Source organism: Phragmites australis, chromosome 2, assembly GCF_958298935.1.
Source record: "Phragmites australis chromosome 2, lpPhrAust1.1, whole genome shotgun sequence".
Lineage (NCBI taxonomy): Eukaryota > Viridiplantae > Streptophyta > Magnoliopsida > Poales > Poaceae > Phragmites > Phragmites australis.
Genome location: NC_084922.1, coordinates 6,763,947 through 6,776,685, shown reverse-complemented (window position 1 = coordinate 6,776,685; position 12,739 = coordinate 6,763,947). Strand labels below are relative to the sequence as shown.

Sequence of the window (12,739 nt, the reverse complement as noted above, 5' to 3'; positions counted from 1 at the left end):
GCTCTCTGAATTAACGTCTCTCTCTTGGATTTGTATTTCTTTCCATAAGAGTGAAAACAAAAGTAAAAATGTATCCAAATTTTACATTCCATAAGATGTGCATTTTTCCAAGCTCCACAATAGTGGGCATGAGATACATAGCTTACGCCTTACTGCACACACCTCAAACAAATCAAGAAGCAAGATATGAAAAGCGACTCTCCTGAAAAATTAGACATGCATTTCAAATGACTACATTTTTAGAATAACCACCTTCAACGAAATAACATTGAAGTTTCCACAGAAATTTCATTAATAACCAAGCAGGCAACATCCATAGCTCAAATCAACAGTAGGCAATCTGGGTGCACACAAAATGGAATGACAGTAGTACAATATGTGAAATTTCAGGAATACATCAGTTGTCTTTGGACTTGCTAATTGTGCCCTAAGTGACACCCAAAAGGACGCATACCAGTTCTGGATGCAGGCTGTTGAGATGAACGCAATTAAATTACCAGTAAGCTGATAGGATAATATCGAAGAGAAAGAAGATATCACAGTGCAGAGAATTGCAACAGCAAGAAACAATCAGCGCTGAACATTGGCCATGATGCATATCTCATGCTTGCCAGCTAACTTTTTTAGGATAGATTGCCAGTACTTAAAGGAGAGATGGAACCGAAAGTGAAGCCTTCGCGCAGCAGACGTTCAGAAAAGCAACATCAAGCAAAGCTGGCGGGGCATTATACTGAAAGAACCGAATCCATGTATTGTATAAATTATAATTCAGTTAGCTTAGCTATGCTCCTCTGGAACGGCATCAGAAAAATTATGTGAAGCAAATATTACCATAAATCTCAAAATTTGAAGCTCCACGAGAGCACTACAGCAGTTGCGCCGCCGTACTGGTACTGCATGTCACAGGTAAAATAGTTTCTGATGCATTCTCAAGATATCAGAGTGCAAATGTTTCCCAAATTTAACGCTCGTATTCCCAAAGCAGTGTAGCTACAATAAACAAGAGTCCTCTCCAAGCAGATCAGTACAGAAATTCAAGAATCCACATATGTTAGAAATAAAGCACGAGAGGATCGAATATGATACACGAATTTTATGTAGAAAACCCTTACAAGAAAAAACCACGGACGTCAATAGGCGATCTTCACTATATCAGGGATATGTACAATGCAGATGATTACAATGAGCGTCTTGGCTCTCCTTACAGCTTACAAGATATATTTATAGGGGTGGACACATACGACTCTAGTCTAATACGGACTGTTCCGGAATATGGACCGAAGACGTCCCTTGTCTGGTCCAACAAGAATCTGGATCACAATCCAACAAACTCACCTTGAGATGAATTCCATCTTATAACAAATAAAGAATCATCAATAAACTCCCTTCAATAATAAATATTACCGACGCCAAAAATCTCTAGAACTCAAACTGTAACACCAACTAAACTTGAGCATAGCTCAAATTTAGTAGCAGGACTAGCTTTGTCATCATATCAGCAAGATTATCATGAATGCTTATCTTGCATATTTTAATATCACCTTGAGCAATAATATCTCGAATATAATGATACCTCACATCAATGTGCTTTGTTATTTCATGAAATATTTGATCCTTTGTAAGGCAAATAGCACTTTGACTATCACAAAATATATTAATGCAAGAATTATCTCCACAAATCTCAGTGTACAAACCTCTCAACCAAATAGCTTCTTTGCATGTTTCAAAAATAGCCATATATTCAGCTTCAGTAGTTGATAAAGCAATAGTAACCTGCAAACATGCTTTCCAACTAACAGCACAACCACCAACGGTGAAAACATAACCTGTGAGAGATCTCCTCTTATCCAAATCACCAGCATAATCTGAGTCAACATAACCAACAAGTCCATCTCCAGATTTTCCAAATTGCAAACAAGCATTAGAACTACCGCGCAGATATCTGAAAATCCACTGAACAGCTTTCCAATGCTCTTTGCCAGGATTAGCCATGAATCTACTAACAACACTCAGTGCATGAGATAAATCAGGACGAGAGCAGACCATGGCATACATAAGTGAACCAACTACACTAGAATATGGAACTCTAGACATGTACTCAATATCATACTCTGACTCAAGACATAGAGCTGAAGATTATTTGAAATGAGCAGATAATGGAGTACTCACTGGTTTTGTATCATGCATATTGAAACGACAAAGGACCTTCTCAATATAACCTTTCTGACTAAGATATAGCTTGTCAGCTTTCCTGTCTCTAATGATCTCCATGCCAAGAATTTTTTTTGCTGCACCTAAATCCTTCATCTCAAATTCATTACTCAACTGTGATTTCAATTTGGCTATTTCTGATTTATCCTTTACAGCAATCAACATATCATCGACATAGAGAAGCAAATAAATAGCTGAACTATTAACAATCTTCAAATAGACACAACTATCATAATTAGAACGCTTAAAACCATTAGAGAGCATAAATGAGTCAAACCTCTTGTACCACTGTCTAGGAGACTGCTTCAAACCATAAAGAGATTTATTTAATTTACAGACAAAGTCTTCTTTTCCAGGAATAACAAAACCTTCAGGTTGATCCATATAAATGTCTTTATCCAACTTTCCATGTCAAAATGCAGTTTTAACATCTAATTGCTCAAGTTCATAATCACGTATAGCAACAATACTGAGTAAAGTGCGAATAGAACTATACTTCACAACAGGGGGGAAGACATCATTATAATCAATACCTAGAATCTGGCTATAACCTTTAACAACCAACCTTGCTTTATACCTTACTGCTTCATTAGGAGAAATACCCTCCTTTCTTTTGAAAATCCACTTGCAACGAACATGCTTCTTCTCTTTTGGCAATTTGACTAAATCTCAAGTACCAGTCTTTTCAAGTGACTCCATCTCATCTTGCATTGCAGTCATCCAATTATTACAATCAGCAGAAGTAATAGCTCATTGTAATTAGAAGGTTTTGTATTACCTTTAACTTCTTCTGCACAACTCAGAGCATAAACAGCAATATTACACTCCTCAATTAACCTCTTGGGTGGATTAATTTGCCTTCTAGGCCTATCAACTGCAATAGAATGTTGTGTAGGCTGCACAACAAATGAAGGATGTAGAATACTAGATGAATCATGATCAATAAATAAATTTTCAGCAATAGGTGTATCTTGAATAACGGTATCTGGTGTACTTTCTGCATTAATAAAATGCTCCACCTGCACTCTAGAACTCTGCTGACTCTGAACAGAAGCATTAGGCAACATAGAAGATTCATTAAAGACAACATTCCTGCTAATCACCACCTTTTGTGTTCCAGGATTCGACAATTTATAACCTTTAACACCAGATTTATAACCAAGAAAAATATACTTAACAGCTCTAGGCTCTAATTTTTCATTATCAACATGAGCATAAGCAGGACAACCAAAAACTCTCAATTCTAAATAATCAGCTGAAGAACCAGACCATACCTCAATTGGAGTTTTCTTATCAATGGCAATGTTGGGTGATCGATTAATAAGATAGTAAGCAGTGGAAACGGCTTCAGCCCAAAAACGCCTATGCATACCTGCATTAGACAACATGCAACGGGCCCTCGAGATGATAGTTCTGTTCATACGTTCAGCTACACCATTTTGTTGTGGAGTACCAGGAACAGTGTAGTGCCTCGCAATGTCTTCAGACTTACAATATAAATCAAATTCATCAGAACAAAATTTCATCCCATTATTAGTGCGAAGCTTCTTTACCTTCTTTTCAGTTTGCCTTTCAACCATAACATTCCACTCTTTAAATGATTTAAATGCTTCTGATTTATGCTTCAAGAAATAAGGCCAAACTCTTCTCGAGTAATCATCAATAATAGTTAACATATAACGAGAACCACCTAGTGAAGACCTATGAGATGGTCCCTATAAATCAGAATGCACATAATCAAGAATATCTTCTGTTGTATGAACTGAAGTGTTGAATTTCACCCTCTTATGCTTGCCAAAAATACAATGCTCACAAAATTTCAGCTTGCCGATACTATGTCCATCAAGAAGACATTTCTTGCTCAATTTTGCCAAACCAAGTTCACTCATATGCCAAGACGAATATGCCAAAGATTAGTAGCATCATAATCTGATAATAAATATGAACTTACAGCGGCATCACCTGCGATTGTAGTGCATCGGAGATGATATAAATTGGCAGACTTTAAATCACCCTTTATTATCAAGACTACTCAAAGAAATAAGTTTACTTTTCATACGTGAAACGTGCCTCACATCTGTCAAAATTCTAACAATGCCATCATGCATTTTTATCATAATTGATCCAATTCCAACAATTGGACATGGGTTGTCATCACTTATCCTAACAGAACCAGCATCTTGATATTAATTATAAGTGGTGAATCAATTTCTATATATGCATATATTAAAAGACGCATCAGAGTCAATAATCCATTCATCACCACTACTAGCACATCCAGCAAAAGCAACGAGAGTCTCTCCATCCACAATTCACAAATGCGATGGTAACCGCCCAAAAATCGCAGTTACCGACCTTCTCGGTCCGGTCTGGTTTCAGAAACTGAACGGTAACCGAATTTGAATTCAAAAAATTAAAAAAATAAAAAAATAAAAAAAATTCGAAAACATCTTTAAACAAAAAACTAGACACAATTCTAAGACCTTATATGAAAAAAAAATTCAAAAATAATGTCGTTTGCATCATATTCTATAGGGAGGAAGTTTGAAAAAAATTGAAACGTGCGGCTTAGTTATTAACTCATGTTAAGTAAAAGTGTAACATGCAAACACATATTTTTTTGTGTAAAACGTATTTTAAGAGAATCTTTAAAATTCATTTCACTTTATTTAGAGTTTTATTAATTTCTCTATGATTTTTACAAAGTTCATAAGTATAAAGTGAATATGTTAAGAAACAGCACTGTAATTAATCTTTTCATGTCTACTATTATTTTTCCTACGTAAATCATAGTATAAATAAGCTAATGAAAGTGGTTTCACTAATTTTTGAGATGTGATGGGTCAGTTATGAATTAATCTAGTCGTAACACATTTACACAATCATGCATGTTACAATAACTAATTCATGAGTTCATGTATTTTTAAAAGACATAGGATCATGTAAGAAGACTAACAAAATTAGTTTCGTGATTTTTGGATTAGCAAAGAGTAAACTATGCATTTAACTTGGTTTAACAAATACAATTCTTCACAGAAAATTTTGAACTTTTTTTATGAGTATAAATACTTTTATCATGTAGATCATCTCACAAGGAAACCAAAAAATTTGTTTCATTTGATTTGAAGCTCAGATGAATTATTTATTGATTTTACAAGATTGAAATAATTTTTGGGTTTTTTGTTGAACTTCACTGAAAATCGAGAAAACCGCTCGATAAATCGAGAAAACCAAGCGATTACCGACAATGCGGAAAATTCAAGAAAACTCCTCGATAAATCGCAAAAACTTCTCGATAACCGGTCCAAACCGACCGGTTACCGACGCCTAAAATCGTGATTTTTTTTTGCAAATTTCAAATTTTGCCAAATAAATTTTGTCCAATTTTTTTTGAATTTTTGACCGGTTACCGCGGTAACTGCGAATTTTCGGTTATCGGTTACCGAGCTCCGGTCGGTAACCTTAACCTTGTCTCCATCAGAACTATTATCGGAAGCAGCAACAGATGCTTTACCTTCTTCATTAGATTTACCTTTCATTTTTTTCTTATTCTTCAACTTCTAACATTCAGATATGCTATGATTATTTTTCTTGTAATACCTGAAGAATTTTTCTTTTTCTGTGGACTTTGTAATCGTTCAAACTTTTATCTCTTTGGCTATTATGCGAATTCTTCTCTTTTGTCCTGCCACACACAATCAAATCTTCTCCATTCGAAGTACAGCCATCAGTAGACACCATCTATTTCATCTTTTATTTGGCATGCAAGACCTCATAAACTTCTTTCAAAGTTAGTGTATCATGATTGTATAATATGGTATCTCTGAAGTTTGTAAAAGAACTGGGTAATGAGCACAGAAGAATAAGACTCAAGTCCTCATCATCATATTTTACCTCCATAGACTGTAGGCCAGCAATGATCTCCTTAAAGACCGAAAGAAGATTCAACACAGAACCACCCTCCTGTAATTTGTGCGTGAACAACTTCATCTTCAGATGTATTTTACTGGTTAGATTATTAGACATGCAGATCGATTCCAATTTTAGCCATAAAGCAGCAGCGGTTTTCTCGTGCAAAACCTCCTGCAAAATATTGTTTGATAAATGAAGATGAATTTGTGACAAAGCCTTATGATCCTTTCTCTTTTCTTCATGGGACCATGACTTTTGATCCTTATTTTCAAAATTATCAAGCGCATCATCGAGATTAGTGTGCATAAGAATATGCCTGCATCTTTATTTGCTATAGAAAAAATCTTGTATCATGATCTAGCAGCGAAATATCATATTTTATAGAAGCTATGACGAAGAATAATTAGGAACAAAATAGCTTGCAGTCCCTCTGGTACAGCCCTGTGTGCACGAAGCAAAAACTGCAGAAGTCCTGGTACACTTTGTGTACGTGCAGTAATTAAACTGCAAAGCTCCGGTAGACTTTCTTGGGTGCACCTAGCAAAGATGTCAAGTTTTAACTTTTCACGTGAGAGAGCAGGCTTTGGTGTTCTCGGGACTTGAACCTCCCTTTTTTTCTTTTCTTCACGCGAGGGTGGGTGCTCCTCGAGACTGATTTTTTTATGGTTGCTGAAGATTTTTTCTTCTCCGTGTGCACACGCGTGAAAACACCAGACAGCCGACTGAAAAACGAGATACGGAATCCGACTGCTGGATGCGGAATAACACCGAGCAAATTCGATGAATCTTGAGCGACGAGATCCAACGACGAAAAATTAGATCCATATTTTTTTTCTCGTATTCTCGTGTGTTTGATCTGGCTCTGGTACCACTTGTTAGAAATAAAGCATGATAGGATCAAACACGAGACACGAATTTTACGTGAAAAACCTTTGCGGGAAAAAACCACAGGCGCCAATCGACGATCTTCACTATATCAGAGATACGTACAATACAGAGGATTACAATGAGCGTCTTAACTCTCCTTACAACTTATAAGATATATTTATAGGGGTATACACCTACGACTCTAATCTAATACAGACTGTTCCAGAATATAGACCAAAGACATCCCTTATCTGACCCAATAAGAATTCGAATCACAATCCAACAACAGAACATTAACCCAATATAAATCATCGAATCCACAAACACAACAGACATTGATCAGCATGCACAGGAACCTCAATTACTGCACAATTTTCAGACTTCGACACTTGAGGAATTTCACAGTTCAAACTAAGCAATGCAATTAGATGTTCCAGAACTTGGCATCTAGTTATTCAAAAAGCAATCATCGATTCACAACAAAGTGCAACCCAATCATGATGTTGAACAATCAGATAACAGAAATCACAAAATAATATAGCAGGCGACATTACTATTTCAGATCTATGAGGAAACAGAACTACAAAAGCACCACAACGATTCCCGCCGTGTCCCTACTACACACAAACTATCATCCATCCAATTCAGTTCCATTCACTGCTCTGCTGCTACTATAACTCCTAACAGATAAATTAGGTCAAAATTCAAAATTAGATAACATATCTGAACGTATTTGCCGAAATAGATAATATATAGTTGTATTTATTAATTTAGCATTCGTATTCGGCACACGATGTAACCGTGTGCTGAAAATAGACTGTATTTGGCACACGGTGTGTCGAATACGAGTAACAGTATCGTATTCGGTATACCGTGTGCCAAAAACACTTTTTCGGTACACAGTCATGTCGTTTCTGTATTTTTAGTATACTGTACGCTGAATACATATGCTAAATTAATAAATACAACTATATATTATCTATTTTCACAAATAAACTCATATATATTGTCTAATTTTAAATTTTTACCTACAAACTAAGGCACACTATCAACACCACCCAACTGCTACTGCCACGATTACCAGATGGAGGCAACCTAAAAGGATCTGAACTTGGTGACGGCCCTCGGATAGGCGTGCTTGGCAAGCTCTCTTGGGAGCACGGGGCGGACAGGTACTGGACCTGCCGAGAAACAAATTTTATAATTTTATAGGACATGTCTTTTTTTTACTCTTTAGTCTAATCGTAATAGCTGGATCAAAATCTTTAATAAAATGGTCTTATAAATTTATTGCTTCAATAAAGGAAGCGGATGGGTAAGGGATCAGATCCTCTTCAGACCCAAAGACTCTCCGAAATCCACCGTCAGTTGTTGCATCTGACGCCTCTCCGAAGTCCTGCCTGCCTTTCGAGCGGCCCAGTTCGGCCCAGCAAACACAACGCAACAAGGTCTTCTCAGGCTGCTGCAATATGATCCAATTCATTGTAAAGTCACATATAAACAGTAAAATATAAGAGATTGAACAGCATCTTAACTTTAAATACTACAATAAAAAAATGTGGTAGATATTCTGTAGCATACTATCTGATCCATCATGCGGGATCATACGGCTGCGGAGCGGCACGCTGCACGACGAGGACGAGCGGCAAGGCGCGCATGCACGACGAGTTCTTCTCGCCGGGGCAGCGGCAGGAGGACGCCAAGATCCTCTTCGGCATCGACGAGTCACGCTCCTCCACATCCGTTGACTTCGGCACCGACGTCACGGCCGAAGTAGGGTTTTCGACATGAGAGTTCGAGGAAGAAATGATTTCGGATGCCTCATCCTCCGACACGAATCTTCCAGAGAGAGTTTACGCCTTCAAGTTGAGGATTATCAAATCCGGACGCGCCTTGACGGTTGCTTTACATATCATCAAAAGTACGCCTTGCACTTGCACCGGATGTGTTCAATCACTGAAATCTCGGAGCGGCGCCAAAACAGGTTGGCGATTAGTAGATCCCTAGTTCCAAACTCAAATCACGCCAACATTTCAGGAGCCTTTCCTTCCCAAAAATCAAACCCGACACAACTGACAAATCTGGCCTTCAACTAGAGAGACCAAATTGTGGTTCGAAATTCAGATACCTCAAAAATCAATAAGTTTTCGCAACTCTAATCGCAAAATAATTGAGAACCGAATTATGTTTACAGACCGCTCGAAACACAACAAATTGAGCTACCAAAGGCAATCCCTTACGCGCACAGAAAAACAGAATAGAAGAATCGAAATCCAGAAATAAAACCGCACAAGCTCCAGCACCAGGACGACAAACAGGAAGCTGAAATCCAAATTTCCAAACCGGGAACTTCCGGTCATCATTCAGATCGCAGGTTCACACTACCTTTGCATCTGTTCAGTCATAAACAGCAGGTGCTGCGACTTGTTCAGGGACAACACAAAATCAACAGAGCTTTGAATATCATCAGCAAGACAAGGGCGAAATTAGGGGAGCAATTAACCATGAACAAAAGGTGATTCGCAAGCATGGAAGTTAAATCAACACCATAACTATAACATACAGATATCATCTGTGTTTCAAAAGCGCCAGATAGTTCTTGCACAAGCCAAACATTATCACAAAAAAAAAACCCATCCCAACAGCTAACTACATCCACACCAGCTAAATCTTCGAGGTACAAACAGTACCAGGACTGCAACACGACACATGAACAGAGAAGGGCATAGCGCCTAGGCGGATGTGAACTTGGTGACGGCCTTGGTGCCCTCGGAGACGGCGTGCTTGGCTAGCTCCCCGGGGAGGACGAGGCGGACGGAGGTCTGGATCTCGCGGGAGGTGATGGTGGGCTTCTTGTTGTAGCGGGCGAGCTTGGCGGCCTCGGCGGCGAGCTTCTCGAAGATGTCGTTGATGAAGGAGTTCATGATGGACATAGCCTTGGAGGAGATGCCGATGTCGGGGTGCACCTGCTTCAGCACCTTGAAGATGTAGATCTTGTAGGTCTCCACGCTCTTCTTCGCCTTCTTCTTCCCCTTCTTCTCGCCGCCCTCCTTCCCGGCGGTCTTGCCCGCCGGGAGCCTCTTCTCCGCCTTGGGCTTCTTCCCCGCCGGGGCCTTCCCCGCCTTCTCGGTTGCGGGCTCCTCCTCCGCGGGCTTCTTCGCCGCCGGCTTCTTCTCCGCCTTGGGCGCCATCGATTCCGCTCGGGTTCGGGGCGGGGGAACGCGGTGGCTAGCTGGGGTTTCGCTCGATTGGGGAGAGAGTTGCAACTGCAAGGCTGTGTGGTCGTGAGACGTGGGGCGGTGACTTTATAGAGCGAGAGCGGAAAATCTGATTGGCCGAGCGGTAGGTGCCCCGGATCGATGACATGGTGCGGTGTCAGGCGTTGGTTCTTCTTCATGTGGACGGTTGCGATGCGTTTTCGACGCAAATCGCTGACGTGGCGAAATGGAAGCGGGAGGAGACGGAGCGAAATGGCTTTCGGCGCGCGTACGTGACGTCGTTGGTGCGTAGTCCCACATGTCATAGGGTACGAACCGGATTTTTGTTTCCTGGAGGGTTGCGCGAGTAGAAGCAAATTTTATACAATTAAATTATATTAAAGACTTTTTTCTCTCTAATGATCTATATTTTTTATCTCTTCTTTTTAATTTAACCGTTAGATCGGAATATATACAGCTATATTAGAATCTTATAGAGGTTTTGTATAGCAAGATTTCATAGAATCTACTTTCTCATTAGATGAATAGTACTATAGCGGCATGGACCCGTTCGTCGGTTGCGTAACGGTGAATGCTGCACATGGGTCCCAGATGTCGGTGATGTGAAAGTAGATATCACGGAGGTGTTGTTCTGGCCCGTTGGTACAATCGCAAAAACGTGAAAAAGAAACGTGGATAAAAATGTATGATTTAAATATTTATTTTTAATTTGAAATAAAAATAATATGGTTTAATTATATACTATTAATTGTTTTACCGCTTTAGATTCAATAATTTTTTTAATTAGAGATGACCAGCTTTTTAAAAAAAGGCTAAAATTCTGTCAAACAAATACTTAATTTGGATGTATAAATTTCATTAAATAGATCTTATCTGTTTGTGATAGAGCAGAGTAAAACGCGCAATTCCACAGCTAGCCTTTTCACTAGCACATAAAACTATTTTTTCACTCGACTTGTAACCGTTTTTCCAATCGGATTTAAACCTCCAGTAAAAAAGAGACCGTAAAAATAAGGAACTACTTTAGTCAGATATAAAAATTGATTGCTATAATCTTTCTTACAATCGATTGCTACTACAAACTGACTAAGACCGTATTTATTTGAGCTTCTGCTTTTGAGCTTTTCTGAAAAATTGTGTTTTTGACTTGTCTGAAAAACTACTTTTGAAAATAGGATGTTGGTTTCTACAATAAATTTTTGGCTTTTCAGCATATAGCTTCTCAGAAAAGCACATCTCAACGAGCTTCCCAGCTTTAGGGCCTGTTTGTTTCCAGCTGCTTCTGGCTTCTCCTTCTATCAGAAGCCCAGAAGCCAGAAGCCAGAACAAACGGGTTTGCTGAGAAGCAGCTTCTGGAGAAGCCAGAAGCTGCTTCTGAGGAAAATGAACCAGAAGCTGAGAAGCTCGCTAAGAGTGGCTTTTCTGAGAAGTTATGTGCTGAGAAGCCAAAAATTTATTGTAGAAGTCAACAACCTATTTCCAAAAGCAGCTTTTCAGAAAAGCCAAAAACACATCTTTTCAGAAAAGCCAAAAACAGAAGCTCAAACAAACAGGCCTTCATTCATTTTCCTCAGAAGCAGGCTTCTGAAGCAGAAGCCACTTCTCTAGAACCTCGTTTGTTCTAGCTTCTGGCTTCTGGCTTCTACCAGTAGCAGAAGCAGAACCAGAAGCAGCAAACAAATACGGCCTAAGCTAACCAAAGTATTGTAGTTGGTTCAAAACATAAACCGCCTGAACTATGTTGTGTAGTACAGCTAGTTTCTTACCAAACCTGATTGAGATATCACCCGTAGGAGAGATGAAAATGGATGGGAACGGTAAAAAAACTCCCTAACCATTTTTAGGGCCTGTTTGTTTGAGCTTCTGCTTTTGAGCTTTTCTGAAAAGCTGTGCTTTTGGCTTGTCTGAAAAGCTGCTTTTGGAAATAGGCTGTTAGCTTCTACAATAATTTTTTAGCTTCTCAGCACATAGCTTCTCAGAAAAGCATATCTCAGCGAGCTTCTCAGCTTTAGTTCATTTTCCTCAGAAGCAGGCTTCTGACTTCTCCAGAAGCCATTTCTCCAGAACCCCATTTGTTCTGGCTTCTGGCTTCTGGCTTCTGCCAGTAGCAGAAGCAGAATCAGAAGCAGGAAACAAACAGGGCCTTACTTTCATATTTTCTCTCAAAAATAGAATCGATAAAGGGAAAGCTGGAAACGGTTACAAACTCGAAAATGTCAGGATATAAATATATGAACTAATTCGAATGGAAATACACCAATATTGGTTGAAAACCGATAGTTCAAATCGGAAAACTCCAACACGTAGAACCATAACTTCAAACATCGACACAACACATAATTAATTCACACCAGTAACAACAATTCACACCAACATAATTAATTCAGTGGCATTAGCAAGATGACAAGGGGCAATGGCGATGACCTCCGCCTTGCCAACATGAGGGTCGATGGGGTCCGACCACTACATAGTGGAGACATGTCGGCCTTCTAGAAAGTTGTATACATGGAGCCCAGGAGCGGAACTAGACC

At 39.1% G+C, this 12,739-nt stretch overlaps 1 protein-coding gene across 1 annotated transcript; it reads right to left on the bottom strand.

The window, feature by feature from the left end:
- Nucleotides 1–9,521: 9,521 nt before the first annotated feature.
- LOC133896690 (histone H2B.3-like) lies at nt 9,522–10,276 on the bottom strand. Its single transcript, XM_062337285.1, has one exon. The coding sequence runs from the start codon at nt 10,179–10,181 to the stop codon at nt 9,723–9,725; it is 459 nt and encodes a 152-aa protein (XP_062193269.1). The 5' UTR covers nt 10,182–10,276; the 3' UTR covers nt 9,522–9,722.
- Between the last annotated feature and the right edge of the window lie 2,463 nt (nt 10,277–12,739).

Excerpts from the sequence above, each read along its gene's own strand:
- LOC133896690 (XM_062337285.1), bottom strand. The coding sequence starts at position 10,181 with ATGGCGCCCAAGGCGGAGAAGAAGCCGGCGGCGAAGAAGCCCGCGGAG.